The 18,287-nt window shown below is 32.6% G+C and overlaps 1 protein-coding gene and 1 non-coding gene across 2 annotated transcripts in view; both read right to left on the bottom strand.

Moving 5' to 3' along the window:
• Positions 1 to 5,793: 5,793 nt before the first annotated feature.
• The window catches only part of LOC116775430 (orexin/Hypocretin receptor type 1-like), a 79,835-nt gene continuing 67,341 nt past the window's right edge, over positions 5,794 to 18,287 (bottom strand). Inside the window, exons 6-8 of the mRNA XM_061524701.1 lie at positions 12,818 to 12,974; positions 11,716 to 11,828; positions 5,794 to 8,546 (exon numbers count right to left, since the gene is read on the bottom strand). Coding sequence (XP_061380685.1) covers positions 8,233 to 8,546; positions 11,716 to 11,828; positions 12,818 to 12,974 — 584 coding nt within the window. The 3' untranslated portion in view covers positions 5,794 to 8,232. The remainder of the gene's footprint in view (positions 8,547 to 11,715; positions 11,829 to 12,817; positions 12,975 to 18,287) is intronic.
• On the bottom strand, positions 15,446 to 15,518 carry Trnar-ucg (transfer RNA arginine (anticodon UCG)). The gene has a single exon. It is a non-coding gene; the product is annotated as a tRNA-Arg (tRNA).

The raw sequence follows: 18,287 nt of genomic DNA, 5'->3' as shown, positions 1-18,287 counted from the left end.
ACCCTTCGTACAATACAGTCGGACCAATCAATTGTTACTTAGTTTTTAAATTACATTAAGTCATTTAAATCTTGGTTTCATTGGTTGCATAATTAGTAGCAAATAAAATAAATTAATAAAAAGGTTTTTATATAAATTAATTACGTAGAATAATTTAGTCCATGTTCTGTTAAATTGAATGTAAAATAAATAAAAAATAAATAAAAATAAATAAATAAAAAATATATATAAATAAAAATAATAATAATAATTATATTATAATGTAAATATTGGACAATTCATTCTTCTACTTTCACACTATTAATTCTTAGTTTCATCAAATAATGTTAGTACGTTTATTAGCTTTATTCTAGCTGTTTCCGCTTTAGTTTTTGCATATACGGAGGAGATAAGTAATAAAATATTATGCACAAACATCCAACAAGTATCAATGTGGAGATTAGAGAAACACCATTTGTATATATAAATTGACATCTGATAAGTGTTTTTTTGTGTGAATAAAATGTCTATAGAAATAAAATTACAAATAACAAGACTTTCTCAAAACTATCCTTGATTTTTTCTTTTTATTTTTTAAATTTGTATTAACGCTGTATTACTTTATATTTTTTAATTTTTTAATCACACAGATGCTTAAATGGAGAACTAAAATTTATTTCTATGGAAATATACTTATTTCTCTCAATTAAAAATGAGTTATTGAAAGCAGGTCAATAACAAAATAATTTTCGTCATAAATATACCACAAAAAAAAATATATCTTTTAAAATATGCATTTTGAAATTGTAAATGACGAAAATTATGACGGAAATTATTTTTTTATTTAATTAAATTTAAAAGTCACTTTTTCTTCTTCTTAATTATAATTTAAGGACACATCGGAACACAACGAAAATATAAGTAATTACTGTGTGCTAACTTATGTAACGCTCTTATGAGCGTTCCTAAAATTTGAGACCAAAAAAGTAGGAACAAAAATTACGATAGAAGATTAAATTAAAAAATAATTGTGCTTAAGCTTTGTTGATCTAAAGCTTAATGTATTATTGTCTATTTATTAACAAAATATTTTTTTTTGATAAATTATTATAATTTGATAATTGGACTATTAAAATTATAAATAATAAAATAAAATTAAAATTTAATTGACGTGAATAAAGGTGATGAGATTCGATGTTAATATTCATCATCATCATCGCAAGTCTTTGCAGACTCCTCGTGGTCATCACGTATCAGTGACCCGTATACATGATGACTTTCTTGGGAAGATAGTTGCAGTGGTTTCCCCTTACCTTCTGCACCAGCACTTTTTGCGGCTATCTAGACCCCAAGGCCTGCTGTAGCATATCCCAGCCAGTTTCCCGGCTGGGATTGTGGTTATCCCGCCACTGCTCGGTGATGTTAATATTACTACATACTTATAATATTTATATTTATATTCAGTCAAATATAAAATTCTGCTCAAGTAATAAATAATTTTTATATATAGTAGAACTTTGGTTTAATATTGAATATGTAAATTAATAGATATAAATCAATATTTATTTATGGCAATAAAACATGATATTACATTGAAATAGTTAGTTACTTTTTTGAATATAAATAAATAAAATAAAAAAGCATTTTATTTCTTGCATTCCATAGTACAGTTTCTTTAACAGCGTGGACGCAAAATAAATTAGAAAGAAATTAAAATTAATGTGATTATGGTTAACAAATAGTTAGATTTTAATAATAATATATCTAAATCCATTGCTTTTTTGTGGTTTCATAAAAAAAAAATATAAATAAAATTAATTAGTTTTTGATTTAATTTGTAGTTAATGTTGTAATCGACATAGCGTTTTATCAATATCTATTTAAATATCATTTAGCAAGAACCCTCTCAATGAAAGGTGAAGGCCTCCTCCAGGGAAGACCAATGCTCTCTATTCTTTGCCGCCTGTGACCAACGAGTACCTGCTACTTTTATGATATCGTCTGCCCTTTTCGAATATACATTCTTCCAAATATTTATAAATATCCTTATATGTTTATTTCTAATTAAATGTGATCCATGTGACTATAAATTAAGATAATCTGTCATAAAAGATAGTATGATATTCATTTTCAGAAATAGCTTTTACGGATAAGTTTAAAAATTAATTTTCTAAAATGAAGTAAAACTTCTTTTCCATTTTAAAAAAACTTCATCTGCATCGTTGATTGTTAAGTATATCTTGTGTCCTATAAACAATAACTAAGAAATATAAGTATAAATACGCTTTATTAAAAGATTTTAGTTATAGTAAAATTTTGCAATGAAAACTGAGTAATAATAAATGTTTTTATGAGCTATAATAAAACGTGGTCTTTAATGGGACTAACGTGTCCGGTTATGATGACACCCTAGAGTGTTAAAGTACCGAAAATCCTTTAAACTGATGGCGCCTAAAAAACTGGATGCCTTAAAATCCGGTACTGTAAGCGAAATGTTGTGTTTGTGATTAAACGAAACTACAATTCATGAAAACAGAAAATGCCTTTCTATAATTTATTGAATAATTTTGACTTATCGATTTTTAAATGTTGAGCCTAGCTACAGTCAATGGGTGAAAGCTCATGTGTAGATAGTCTATGTATAGTCCATCTATTTAGAGTATTATTACACGATCCGCAAAAGATAATGGCAGCAATTTTGTTTTCCATTCCCAACTCCTAGTCCCACCCTTTACTTTCAAAATCTTTTGTCTCATAATTTTCTTCCATAACCCGATATCGCTTAATATCCAAGGGTTAGCCATAAGAAGGTCATCTTCTTTTTTATCTTTAAACATACAAAACAATATCTTAAACTCAAGTCCATGATTGAGAAATTAGAGTAGTTATTTATAATTAATAAGAAATTAAGACGTGCTCTATGAAAAATATATATTTTTATTTCTGTGATTCGAATTAATATTATAATTATTTAATCTACAAAAAAGTATCCAATATAAAGGGCTCAGTTAGTATAGGCACACACATACACACGTAAGGCATGGTCAGCATGCATAATTAATTAGTTAGGGCAGTCTATATTATACCGCAATAAAGTTGACAAATTTTATTGCAGTAGAAGTAGTTTCAATGAAAATATATTTTTATTATGTAAGGTCAAGAATAAAAAACGACAAAAAAAGACAGCTGTGTTTATTATTGAGTTTTTTCTGAAAATCAACCATCTATATATATAAAACAATTATTTATCGCCTTCGGCTATTCTGTACGATCTATAAAACATTATATTAATTTAAGTCTAAAAAAAATGTAGTAGGTAGAGCCTACATGTGTTCTTTGGACTGGAGATCAAATTGGTCTACCTCGTCATTGATAGGATGACCTTCTCAGAAAAGACTGAAATTGAAACAGCGTATACCTGGCATTTTGTACAGTAACTGTAAGTTTCAATGGCCCAGGGCTGGGAGGGATAGTCAGCAATCCTTGAACATGTCCTCTTTCTCAAGGTTATGGTTTTTCCTAGGCTGCAGGCTAATGGGCTCTTATGCAGAAGACATAGGCAGAATAGGAACAAGCGGTCTTCTCCAAGCTTAATCTTTTGGATGGTCAGTAGCTGCATTCGAAGACCAAGGACAGTTTAATAGACTGTTTTCGGTATCTAGCATCGTCGACCGAGTAATTTTATGATCAAGTAAAAGAGTGTGGAAGAAGAAGAAAGAAAAAAATACAAAACAAGTAATTATTAACGGTTTACGCTAACTTTAACATATTTCATAGTCTATATAACCAGTGTCACTTCCACACCGTTACCTTGTGTAGCTATACGCCGTAACTCGTTGTCAGCAACAGCCAATTTGACTGCAGACATTGCAAAACTTCTTGCAACACCTTAAAATATTGACTGTTTTTAAATGGCCGTTTCAAAACCCATATTTGAGATACCTCTAACTTCCAGGCCGTACAGAAAATTAATGACCCTGCAAGATGCTACAAGACGTCATAAAACATTATAGTGCAGTAAATCTGATGGTACCAAACACGATACTCGTATATGAATCCAGTTGTAATTCACTTTTATGACATTTTAATGGGCACTGGGATGTTACACATCATCCTAATATCCAATGAATTTTCGTTTTATTGATATTTTATTGGTTCAATATATTGGGTGACACTAAATTATGATACGCTAAATAAATTTGTCATGCAAACTGTTTACGTTCGGATTGAGTTGAAGACGTGACTGAGTATAAAATACACTGCTCCAAATGTCTATACACACATAAACAAATGTGTATGAAGAAAATATCTGTTGGTTATAGAGAATTAAAATCATTATTATTATGTCTCATGAATATGTTTTATGTAATAAACTGACAGTTTTGAATATAATCATTAGAATTTCCAGGTGAATTCATTCAGGTAAAAACATATCTGTCGGATATGAAAACCGTTCTTTTTACAATGTCAATATTAATTTTAATTAATAAGACTATATTATATTAAATTATATAAAAAGCCGTCGTGGCCTGGAGGTTAAAGGCCCGCCTCACATACGTGAGGGCGCGGATTCGAAACCTGGCAAGTACCAATGTAATCTTTTCCGAGTAATATGTACTTTCTAAGAGTATTTAGACACCACTGATTGACGGTGAAGGAAAACATCGTGAGGAAACTTGGTCTTATATTCAAATTATAAGATTGAAATCGCCAACCCGTCTTGAGCAAGCGTGGTGATTAATGCTCTTACCTTCTCCATGTGAGAAGAGGCCTTTGCTCCGCAGTGGGCTCCGATAGGCTGATGATGATGATGACGATATTATATCAGTGGCGTGCAATTGGAGAGGCCTATGTTCAGCAGTGGACCAATATAGGCTGATGATAACGATAATGATGATGATGATGATATTATATTACAGCAATAAACAAATCCTGTATAACATAATTTTATTCACTAACATAGTACTACTGTCATTAATAATTAAGACTGTATATAGGAAATTACACTTTTTTTTATAAGTCATGTGGTATTAATTGTCCTTTATCTATACATATAATAAAACAGAAAAATCTAATGTCTATACATTAAATATTTTTCCAAAAACTGATAGGAGGCAATTAAAGAAGAGTCATACAAACCAAAAAACAATTTTTGGAATTTTTGTCTGTCTGTCCGTCTGGTACGTTATAACTTCAAAACTACTCAACGGATTTGAACACGGTTTTCACAGTTGGATTACATATAATTAGAAGCATTGTCAAAACTTTGTTTCATCAAAATCGGTTAAGGGAAAAAGAAGTTATCTCAATTTTAAGTTTCATGTATATGTATATGGTAGTGCGAAAAGCGACCAGCACACGGGCGGAGCCGCGGGCAACAGCTAATAATCAATATTTTAAGTGACTCAAGAAAATTCCGAAGCTTAATAACTAAATGTATATTTAGTACATTCCTTAATTAAATTAATAAAGTTGAAAGTTTTAGTTTGAGTGGTATTTTATAAGTATTTTTTAATTCTGTTATCTTATACAATATAAAACGAAAATGGTTCTCAGTTTAGTAGAAATTTTACATGTTTAAAAAAGTTTCAATGATTATTATCAATGAAAATTATTTGTTTTGAATAAATAAATAACGAACACTTAAACAATAATATATTTATTTGCACACATTTTTACATATACATTCATGAAGATCATTGAACATTTGTTTCATTTTAATATTCATTAATCTTATATACATATAATTAATAAATAAATATGATAAATAAATTACATTTTTTAATCGTATTATTAATAAGAATAAATGTTTGACAGTATAAAATGTAAGTAAATATATAGTTATTATACATAAGCACATATATAAAGCGTTAATACTTTTGTCTGTACATTAATATTTTTAGTGCCAGTATTGTATTAATCTATTTTTTTAAAGTAAATTATGATATATAATATAAACAATCTATCTTTTGTTTGATTCGTGAAAGGTAAATTGAAATTAAACTTATTTTCTTCATTTTATCAGCTAAAATTTATTTTAAAAATGAAAATCATGTTTGTTTTAAAAATGAATGAGTTTTTCAAATGGACTTTTAAAAACTCCACCTTTAAAGTTACAAATATTATGACTAAATAAATTATGTGTACTCAGAAATGTCTTACAGTTACTCTAATAAAAGAGAACACATCATTGCAATCTATAAATAATTCTGTGCCGTTTTAATCTACGCGAGTGTATAAACCCACTACATTTACGTAAACAGCCCATTTCCTGCGCCTTTGGGTGTAATATTTACAAATAAATCCATTAATAAGTATAGAATATTGTTTATGCCAATTACTGTTTCCACATACATGACAATTCTAAGCTTCTTTACATCTTTCTAGGTCGTTTATATATACAATTTTCTTTCCAGTTAACAGTTAAAATATTCATTTTCCAGTCAACTAAGCAATATTACAGTGGTTACCAAAGTTATTCAGTAAAAAATATAATAAATGATCAGTATTCAGTTATTTATAATCATTTATAATGTTTGAATTCCAACCGTCAAAATATATCAAAAGCCAACTGTAATTACTAAGTGCTTAACGTGAGGCGAATGGAATTGTTAATAAAGTTCGTGTATTAATTATAACGTCATAGTTATAGCTGAAATTATGCAATTAAATGTTTATAATTAAAAAATATACACATATATTTTAAGTATACATATTTTTTCTTAGAAGAATTATTTTGAGACTAACGTATGTGAATTAAAGTGCTGGAACGGAAACCACGAATCGGAAAGCGCAGCGTCGGGCGTCCACCAACGAGATGGACGGACGACTTAGTCAAGGCCGCGGGTTCACGGTGGATGCAGGCCGCTTCCGACCGAACCGCTTGGAAGTCGATGATCATGTGGCCTATGTATCCAGTAGTGGAACTCACATGGCTGAAGTAGTAGTAGTATGTGAATTATATCTAAAGTCATGTAATAAAATAGTATTCAAGAATACCTTGTACTCAAAGTTTTTTCATAAAACAGAACACTAGTTACAACACATGTTAAAACAAACATACTTCTAGATATTTGTATTATTAATGTCACAGATATATTAAAAGGTATTGTTATCCTTTATCTAAAAACGTTTCAATTCATTATTATTTACGTTAATTAAATGCATTTAATATAAAAAGTTCAATCATTTGTATGATGTCACCTTACGTTTCTTTTTGATCGAATAATATCTGTCATAAATTATAATTTTAATTACTTTATGAAAACTTTGTATATGACAATTAAAAGATTAAAAGTTTTATATAACTCATAGTAAATTTATGATATTTTATGGAGAATTTTATGCAAAAACCGAATTATTTACAGTATAAATTATATTTTATCACCAAGACATATAGTGTTCTTGCTAAGTTACTAAGATTAAGAATATGTACATATAATACAAAATTAATTTAAATCAATAATAATTTATACTTATTGTAAACAATTAATTTTATGCTAAAACAGTAATTATTTTTATTCTTATGTTTTCACATAGTATTTCTTTTTTATCATTTCAGAAAATAGTTAATATATATAACATTTTAATTTCAGCTGTTAGTGGACCTGTATTTTTAAGTCGATTTAATTTTTTTCTAAAAAATTCCTTAGTTATCTATTTAAAGTATAAATTTATTTGGTATCTCGTGTATTTTTTTAACCCTGATTTCCGTATTTTTGTTTGTATTAAAATATAACATAACTAAAAAAGAGATTTTTTTAAATCAATAACCAGATTATATGTGAGGCAAAAATCATGATACAGTATATATTTGTATGTCTAATATTAAAAATAATTTATAATCTTAACAGCATTGGGGTCATATGACAACTACTGCGATATCCCACAGTTAACACTTTCTTCTTATTATTTACTTGGCGACTACTAAGATTACGATTTCTTCTTATTATTCAGTTGGCGACTACTAAGATTACGGTTTATATTAATTTTCGACCCGTTTCTAGTTCCATCGATAGAGCAAAATTCATTTAGCTCATTTTTACACTGACGGTAATCAATAAACGTATCACTATGTCTCTCAATCTCCATTTTATCGAAGCAACTTTGTTTTCTGCATTCGTTGGCAATGTGCCCTTTAAAGCAGTCGTAATAGGGTTTACAGTCAAAACTGTATGTGCTTCTAGCAGTACAGTCAATGCTAGGGTTCTGATGTCCTACTTCCGAATATACTAGAAGATCTCTGCCCAAGTGTCAATCTCTAGCATCAGAGTTCAATGTGAACCGGGCCGATTCACTGATGGAGTCGTCACATCCGTTGTTCTTCAGCCGTCTGTTCCCGTTCATGTTCTCTATGAACGACGTGTTCATTTTACCAAGATCTCTGTGTACGCTGTTATGATTCGAAGACGGATGGTGAGATTGTCGATAACCCAAGCAAGTATCGTTTCTCCTGACAGTGGTTCTTATGTTACACGTTCGTGAACTTCCTGGCGCAGTATCATCTGGAGGAGTATAGCAGCGGAAGCATTTGCAGTATGACCTATAAAATTCATGACGGAATTTTCCTGTAACAAAAAAACAATTGTGGTGATGAAAAAAAAAATTACGTGTTTTACGGAACTTGTAAAATGAATAAGGAAGTTTCTACGGAAATTTTCGATATAAAACTATTTTCGAGCTGTAAAACCCTAAGCATTCATAGACTTAGAGTATCAATTAGTGGCGTTTCTATATCCAGTTATGGATTTTTGTGAATGGGAACCCATACCGGATTTAGTGGCCGTAAAAAATATTTTTTTTATAAAACCCAACATATTGTGATTAAAATCAAGTCGGTGTATGTAAAAAATAAATGCCTTGAGTTTAATTGGTGTCCCGAAGGATTTTAATTTGCGGTAGGATGAAAAAATGTTACATAATTTCTACTGACATGCATTGTTAAAATTAGAACGAAATTTAAATGTTCGAAAAGATTTAATGGCGACCTTAAAATTTTGTGCCAATACTAACAATACTGTAATAGAGATAACAGTCAATTTAACTTTAAGTATATTTTAATTCGTATTATTTAATTCCACCTCGTAAATGTATCTAAGTACAATGTAACTCAATTTGATAATCTATTTAAATCTACATATATCAAAGGAGGCTCGTTTGAAAACTTATGTGATACGTTTATGAGGTCCCTAATTCCATTTAATCTATATATTAATTTAATACTCGCAGATTTCGGTATCGTTTGCCAAAACTGTGTTATAACATACTTAGAATAATTAAACGCTTATCCTAAATACTAATCTATTACGTGATATTTTGGTACATTAATATTTAGAACGTGTAGCGTTTATTTTAGCAGTTTGAAAAGAACTGATTTATGGCTATATATTTTGTTTATTTTCTTCGAGATTTTGGATTAGATTACGAAAATTATAAAAGTTTTTAATTTAGAAATATGATGAGTATTATATGAATATGATTGGGATGTTATGAAAAAATATATATGACCAGTTAATGTTCCTTTCGACTAGTGATAGTTTTAAAATGAAGTTAACTGTCAATTCGCCAATCTTGTTCCTCCGTAAATTATATTACTCCAAAGTGATTCAATTGTTGAACTTAAAGTGTAAATACTCAATCAAGATAAGTGTTGTAAGCTCGACAGGTTGTTACCTCATTAAAATGTCTAGAATTCGGAAGAGACTTGTTTGAAAACAAGGTGAGATTTTTTCGATTTCTAACCAATATTGAAACCTTTCATAATACTCAAAAAATATTCGATTCAATTTCATTGATATTATATTAATAAAACATTAATTTTATATTTTTTAAAATTTCGTTTTATAATTTAAAAATACGCTTATCTGGAATTGTTTTGTCTTTGAGCATGCACAATTCATAGTGTCATATGTGAAGTTAGTTATGTGTTGGCAAGTGCAGAGCAAATGTGTTATCAAATGTATATCACTCATCTTAAAAAGATACCGGGAGGATATAAGATTATATTTTTAATTTGGTAACGATCCAAGTAATATTAATGTTATATATATATAAATAAATATATATAAATATACTTATAATTGTCTTTTTCATTTCATTGCATTTTTTTTACTTTTTCCTTGTCCTTTATTTTAGATCACGTTATTTATGTTATTTGTGTATTTTATTTTTGTATTTATTAATAATTTAATTTCATGTCAGTTATTAAAAACAACCTTTCACAATGGTGACTGCTTCCCTAAGGACGATATATATATATATATATAAATTATCACATTTAACTCATTCATATCTAACTCGTAACCAAGGATGAAACTGGACAACAAAAATAATATTACATTAACAACGGAAATTAAATCATGAATCACACCTGAACGAGTCGCGTGTATGTTAATATAAATCCACTTTTAATTATTCAGGTACATGAAAAAATAAATACATATAATAAATTTTTCTCAAAAAATTTCTTTATCTTAAACTTCATAAGGGTGTCGTCCTGGTTTCGAATGGTCGGACGATCGTATAATTTGCTGTTATAATAAATGTACTGAACAGATTATTCCATAAAAATATTAATTTTTTTTTTAAATTAATCTAGAACAATTTTAAATTACCTCTATAACTTCATAATAAATAAGTTTTATTAAGCACAAAGAGATTACATAATATTATGAAGCAACTATATTGACTGTTTGTATTTATTCTTTTAAAATTATGTTTATATAAAGGCAAATATTTTTCATTTAAATCTTGAAAAAAATTATTCTTCCAACATAACATAATTATTAATAGTATTAAAAAGTTTTCATCGAATTTATAATAAAATACACGCATTATATAATAAAAGTTGTAACTCCTATACATGGAGATACGAAATAATTATAAAAATAGCTATTTCATATATTGTAAAAGATAACTTTTGTTATAAATAGTTAACATAACAAATGATGATGATGTGCTTTACGTAAAATGATTTATTGGATTTGTGAGGGCTGTTTCAGTCAATTACGTAATAATTTACATAGTAATGGCAATTTTTATTAATTCATTAATTTCAATATACGTTGATACTCTAAACTTATTGTATATTAACTCGACGAGCTATTAATATATTATAGACATTTCTTAATTTAATACAAACCTTAGGTCTATAAGTACATGTTTAGTCGTCTCTGAGAAAAGCTGGCATGTAAAATAGAATGTGTATTATTCTATAATGTCGTAAGTCATGTATAGCGACTGTAATCGTATTCTTTTCTTTGTTAATTGTAGTTTCTATATTATATTTAAATATTAGGTTTAAGCTTCTTTAGATTATTTTGAGAATTTAATCAGATTTTTAATTTATTTGGACTATCCCCGTTCACTAGAAGATATGATGAAAGTGTTTATGTTATATCAAAAAGTTATTGTTAACCAAAAATTCTTTAAGCTCTCAGGTTTTTTTGTAACTTTTAATATTTATCGTAGAAAATAGACAGGTTATTTCATTTGAAAAACCATTGTCCTTGCGATGGTAATTTGCTATGTTTAGTTAATATTTATCATTCAGTGTGAGATCATTACATAGGCATTTTCTAAAATGATGTAAGTCATATTTGGTCTGTGACCACGCAATTAAGTGCTGCTATAATCGTTCAACAACAATTAGTGCATAAATGCTATTGCAAAAATCATAAAATTTAATTTTAGATAGCCATAATATATATGTATATAAAAAAAAATTTAGACACTCACCACTCATAAAGTTGTATATCAGGGGATTCACCGCCGAGTTGACGTAGCACATGACGTGCGATATCAGTGCTACGGCGGTCATCATGTCACTGTGTTGTACGTTGTAGGCGACCCTGTTCATGTTAGAAACAACACAACATTAGAATTAATATGTCCCTATATTTAAGTATTTCAAAGAATAATAAAGAATGAAACAATTATGGACATCAAGAAGATTTGATTTTTAAATTCTCTGCATATTGTGTTTCGTTTGATTAACCAATTAAGTTATCGTGAATTGAAATGAAACTAATATATTCCTGATATACTCGTACTACGCGAATTTTATTATTTTAAAACTACATAATCCCGACGTTTCGGTTACTTTTCAGCAACCATGATCACGTCAGACGAAATATAAGCGAAACGTCGGGATTATGTAGTTTTAAAATAATACAATTCGCGTAGTATATCCGGAATATATTAGTTTCATTTAAATGAATAAAACTCGCGAAAGTCTTCGATTTCATTATCGTGAATTGAATTGACGCGGTGAACTAAACATATGTGGATATTATCCGCTACATCAGAAGCAAGCAGCAATCTTATCTGGGATTTTCTCTTTAATCGTAGCCAACACACTTTTAGTTTGTCACTATTACATAATATCGGTATAATACATATTTATTTTTACGTTAAAAATTGTTTTGAAATAAAAAAATAATTCAAATACGATGTAATTCTCTTTAAAAAAAATTGCCGAGTTATACTAGACCAGTCAAGTTAGGCTAAAAATTAAGGTAGAGCTACCTTAATGAACACCAAGCTGAAAATCAGTAATGTTGTTTTGAAACCTCCCCGTCTTTCCCATATATGAAATAAAAATGATTTAAGTTCAAATGTCATGTAGCTTGGATTATATAAATTGAACGCACTATACAATAAACTTTAAAATCACAATACTTTTGATAAAGTTTTATTTAATACCGTATTGTTACTAATTTAGAAGATCCGAAACAAAAAAGCCATATATTTCCTGAACTTTTATTTTCAGTCTAAGCTAAACTAATGGACTTGTGTTGATTATTAAATATAAGGGAAACTATATACTATAACTTTATACCTCAGAACACACAAAAGATGAACAGGAAAGAAGCACACTGCGAACATGATGACAACAGCTACCAACATCTTGGCTGCCTTCCGGCGAGAGCGTAGTTGTCCTTCGGTAGACGCGTTCGCATGAATTGACGCAGTCCTACGTCTTCTAGCTGCAAACCCTGAGTAAATTTAATGTAAATAAATACAAATATATACGCATCTACCTATAAACGATAAACATCTTCTTTAAAAAGTTTTACTATAATTTAATATTTATTTAAAAAGAAATAATAATTTCCAAATGAATTATTAAATATAAATTACACAATTATTAGTAAGTACCACATAATAATTTCCCAGTGAAATTTAAAAGTAAGTAAGGGACAAGTTAAATTATATTTTAGCTTACAAAGTAAGGAAGTCTGAAACTTTTGGTGTTAATAAAGTGCTAATTGAATTTGCTTTGATAAACTCCAAGTGGGTCGATTTAATGCAAAATAGGTATGTGCTATGGAAACTTTTTTTTGTCATTCAGAAAAAAATATATATTTGTAATGAAAATAAAGTTAGCTGCGTTTAATCTTTTTCATTTATTCATCTTTTCTCTTTCTTATCCGACCAAACAAGTTCGCTATTGACTTCAGAGTTGCATTTATTTGTAGTCTTTGACAAAAAAAATCATTTTATTGATTGATTTTTGAAATTCTTAAATCAAAATTATATTATTATAAAGATCCTAATTTTGAACTGAATATTCTAATAACATTATTGGCTCACCAAGACCACCATTTCAGACTGTCTAAAATTAAACATTTATTCAATAGTGCTCAAACAAGTTAAATTATTTGGTCCGTGATTTCCAAAAGCAAAATAGTAAATTGGAAATTTTAATAGTATCAGCATCAGTACCAGATCAAATTGATATATCAATACACAGTGATTGAAATTCTAGCACTAATTTACACGAAATTATTGCTTTGACATTGACTGCCACTTAGATATTCCAGCTGTAGATTTAGGTCAAAAAGTGTTGGTAACATTTTTAATAAATCGAAAAATTTATAGGGAGTCATTTTCAGTTTCATAACGAGAAATTTTTAATAAAAAAAAACTCTTCAAGTATTTTTTTTTTTATAAAAAAACTTTTGAACGTAATTAGAGTGATAACTCAGGAATTTTATTCTTTCATTCGAATTAATTTTGTAAAGTAATCGCAGTAAATAAGTCCACGATTAGAAAATTTAGCTCAATTGAAATTTTAAAAGAAAATCAATGAATAAGGTTTTTTATTTATTTTATTAAGTAACAGATAAACTATGTTGTTGTTTTTTTTTTTCTAAAATATAATATTAATCATTAAAATTTTATGACACAACAGATATTTATAGAAAAAAAAGGTGACTTAGTACTAAACCATTCTCTGTGGTTCAATACGAAACGATATAATCGTAGTCCCAAAATAATTAGGCGTTAAGACAAAGGAATAATTAAGTTAATTAAAGTAAATTATTAATTCTATAAATAATTGAATATTGAACTGTCCTCTATATAAATAGCCTTATTTAGATACACATATACATAGATCTTTATCCTAATACAAATATTTAAATATTGTAAAAAGAGAAAATAAATAAAATAAGCAAACTTGAGAACTATTACATTGTTAACACAGCTAATTTGTGAAATTTTTATGAGTTCCAGGGAGCTATTCTAGATCTCATTGAATTCGAGAGAAAACTAGTGCGGTACGAAGGAGTGAAAAATGAGTCTTAATCAAGAAAGAATATGAAAAGTCGTGTAAAATTCTCAGTAACTGAAATTTGTTTTGGAATACTAAGTGGTAATATCACAAGATCTTCGCTCTCGTATGGCCAGCCACTTAAGAATAAAATAATTGCTGTATAAATCCCAAGTACGATTCTACTTATAATACTGCTCCTATCTGAGTACTGGTACACCCACCACACATGCCAAATAAAAAAAATTGTTACTCCTTTCAACAACGATCGTTGAAATGGTGCACGACTTGGTGTCAATAGGCACTACTAACTCACTGAATCAATTTTAGTACCTCACTGTTAGTAGTTTTATTATTTTGAAAAATAAAAGGAATATCTAAAATAGATACAATCGCCTCTAGGATGACTAGGTTATGTTAATAATAATTAAATCTACCGATACAATTTCTTTAATCGTGAACGTATTATTTTTTTATTAATTAAGGGTCTACTACATATGCATTAATTTTTTGATAGTCACATCGTTTTAAATTAATTTAATGAAATGTATTTACATGTTATAAAAGCCTTTTAATGTACATAGATTTTTAGAGTTCTTAAATAAATTTCAATAAGATTCTTATTTCTGATTTTCATCCGCGTGAAAACGTGCCCAGTTTATTTCCATCATGTCACGTCGTATGGAAAATAGCTTATTAGCCTCTATGACAATTTAATATTATACAAGAGGAAGACATGTCATAATATTGCATGGTAATACAATATAATTTTAATTTGGATAATATTGGAAGTACTTTTAGAAGTTTTTTAAACATAAAAACAAAAAACAAATATAAGTTTTCGTTTTATTTCCATTATTTTAAGAGGTAGTGGTTTTGAAGTTATTTTAAATATTAGAAAAAAGATTAATCCGACCGTGACAGGACTCGAACCTGCAATCTTCGGATCCGAAGTCCGACGCCTTATCCATTAGGCCACACGGTCACTTGAAAATGTTCTCCGTTTTTCACTACAGTAGACAAAGTCTTTCGATACATTTCTCTTGACAATAGTATCTTTTATATTTGACTGGTCCCTACTAATGATTTACTAATGATTCGGCACCCGCATGGTGAATCCATTGAATGCTAAGAAGTTTCGTCTCACATCTATATATAAAGAAAAAATGGCATGAAATGTAACCATTGAAATGCATATATATACACATATACCTTACGACTTTCTGATTTGAAGGACAAAGAATTACAACAAAAAAATTTCCAGGACCTCGGATTTAATCAAGTTTATTTTATTATTTATACATAGTGTAATGTAATATAGACTGTGAGTGGTTGCGAACTTGTTCTAACATCTCTTTTAATAAAAAATAAAATATGCATTCCCCTAAATGTATCTCGTTTATAAAAGAAATTTACTTAAATTAATGAAATCTTTTGATTTATGTAATGATTTTTGTGGTATGAGTCTTCTGAAAGGAAAAATAATTACATTTTTATTTTTTAATAACGTTTAATAAAGCAGAATATCTAAGATAATATATGGAGTAATTTTTTTTTTTTTTTTTTTTTTGATGACGCAGGGAAACTCTTTTTACGAGCCGTCTCACCGGCCTTGGTGGGGCCGGAGAGGATGTGTGAGACTCGACCTGGGCAGGTCCCTACTCACTAAAACCACTGCGAAAGCCATCGGCCGCTATGTTGGTGCACCCCGGATCTGTCAGCGACAGGGCACACCAGCGACTGGCCGGTCCTGGCAAAGACCGGACTTACTCCCTCGGAGAAAGGAGGCGATCCCGACAATTAGGATCGCCCCGACGACGCCGGGCTTTCACAGGAGCCGGGTTACCAGCCCGACCCCAGCCCGTAGTGGAGGGGCGCTATTGGAGGCGTTGCGAATATCGCCTCCGGCGTGCCCCCCCCCGTCGTCTGCGGAGGGAGGGTGCATCAGCCGCAACCTCCCGTTCCCGCTCAGATGCCTCCTTCGTGGACATGACCGTCTCACAGAAGGAGGACACCGCCATCCAGGACCTGTCACTCTCGAGCATCTTCTCCGCGACACTCGAAAGCGACAAGTCCACTCCGCCGAGTGCCGCCACAAGGTCTTGGCGCTGCGCAGCCCATCTCGGGCACACCTCGAGGGTGTGCTGGGCTGAGTCCACCGCAGCGCCGCACTCATGGCAGCCTCCTTCCGGCTCTCTCCTGGCCACCCGACACAAGTAGTCACCGAAGCAGCCGTGCCCGGTGAAAACCTGCGTCAGACGGAAAGTGAGGGGCTTGCGTTTCCGCCTCATCCAACGCTCTAGGACCGGACGGAGCGCAGCCGTTGTACGTTTACCGTACGGCTGGCCCGCCAGGTCCTCCCCCCACTCCCGCATAAGGCGCGACTCCCCCTGCCGGCGAACCGCCCGGATCTCCTCTGTCGAAGGGTTCTCTCCGAGAGCCCTCCTACCCGAGACGTAGGAGAACACCTCGGCGAGAACCGACGCCACAAGATCCCAAGGCGGATCGCCGGCAAGAGCCGTCGCTGCGGCCCAGGAGACCGTACGGTACCCCCTAACCACCCTCACCGCGGGCGCCCTTTGCGCCGAGCGCAGAAGGGCCTTGACCCCGCGGCTCATCGGGCGATCAGCCCAAACGGGAGCACCGTACGTGGCTATACTCCGACAGACCCCAGAGTATAGCCGCCTGCAAGCTGCGCTGGGACCTCCGAGGTTCGGGAGGAATTTCCCCAGCGCACCTGCCGTCCTCCTGACCTTCAGCCCCAACTCTCTGAAATGGGGCACGAAGGTCCACCCTCCGTCAAGGGTGAGCCCCAGATATTTCATGGTAGGGCTCACCCTGACCCTCCCTCCTCCTATGAGGAGGGTGGCACCCGGCGGGGATCCTTTCCGCCCAGTCCCGCGGAAGAGGAGGGCTTCGGTCTTGTCGATTCTGACCCGAAGCCCCAACCTCTCTATGCGGCTGACCACGAGCTCAGTTCCGACCTCGGCCAGCCGCGCCGCCTCCTTGTAGCTCCGTCCCCGGGATAAGACGAGGGTGTCATCAGCGTAGCATATGACACCCATCCCGGGGAGGAGGCGGCTCCGCAGGACCCAGTCATACCCGACGTTCCATAGGACAGGTCCCAATACCGAACCCTGTGGAACGCCGTTTTCGACTGTCCACCACTCTATGGACCCCCTCCGGTTCTCGACTGCCACCCTCCTCTGGGAGAGGTAGCTGCCTAACAGCCTCCTCAGATACAGGGGCACTCCGAAGTATACGAGTGCCGCCTGTATTACGCTGTGTGGGAGGCTGTTGAAGGCGTTGGCGATGTCCAGCGACACCGCCAACACTACCTCTCCTCTGCGTTCCGCCTCTTCCGTCACTGCCCTCAGGCGTTTGAGGGCATCAACGGTCGACCGGTGGGCTCGGAACCCGAACTGGGACTCTGAAAGTCCCGGTCCCGAGCCTTCCTCCAGGTGCCGAACGAGACGGGTGGCTATAATCTTCTCAAAAGCCTTCCCCGCCTCGTTCAGCACAACCACCGGTCGCACCGCAGAAGCCGAGTCCGGAGGCCGGCTGCCTTTCGGAAGTAGGCATAGCCGGCCTTCCTTCCAGGCCCTCGGGAACTGCTCGGACCTCAGACAGAGGTCGAACAGCTCCCTGAGGGCTTCTCCGAGGTGCACCAGGGAGAGAGCCAGAACCCTCCCGTGCACCCCGTCCGGACCCGGTGCGCTCTTCTTACTCTGGAGGCGAGCCAAAATCGCCTCCA

Source organism: Danaus plexippus, chromosome 25 (genome assembly GCF_018135715.1).
Source record: "Danaus plexippus chromosome 25, MEX_DaPlex, whole genome shotgun sequence".
Classification (NCBI taxonomy): Eukaryota; Metazoa; Arthropoda; class Insecta; order Lepidoptera; family Nymphalidae; genus Danaus; species Danaus plexippus.
The sequence above is the reverse complement of the archived record's forward strand: the minus strand, read 5'-3'. Positions and strand labels throughout refer to the sequence as shown.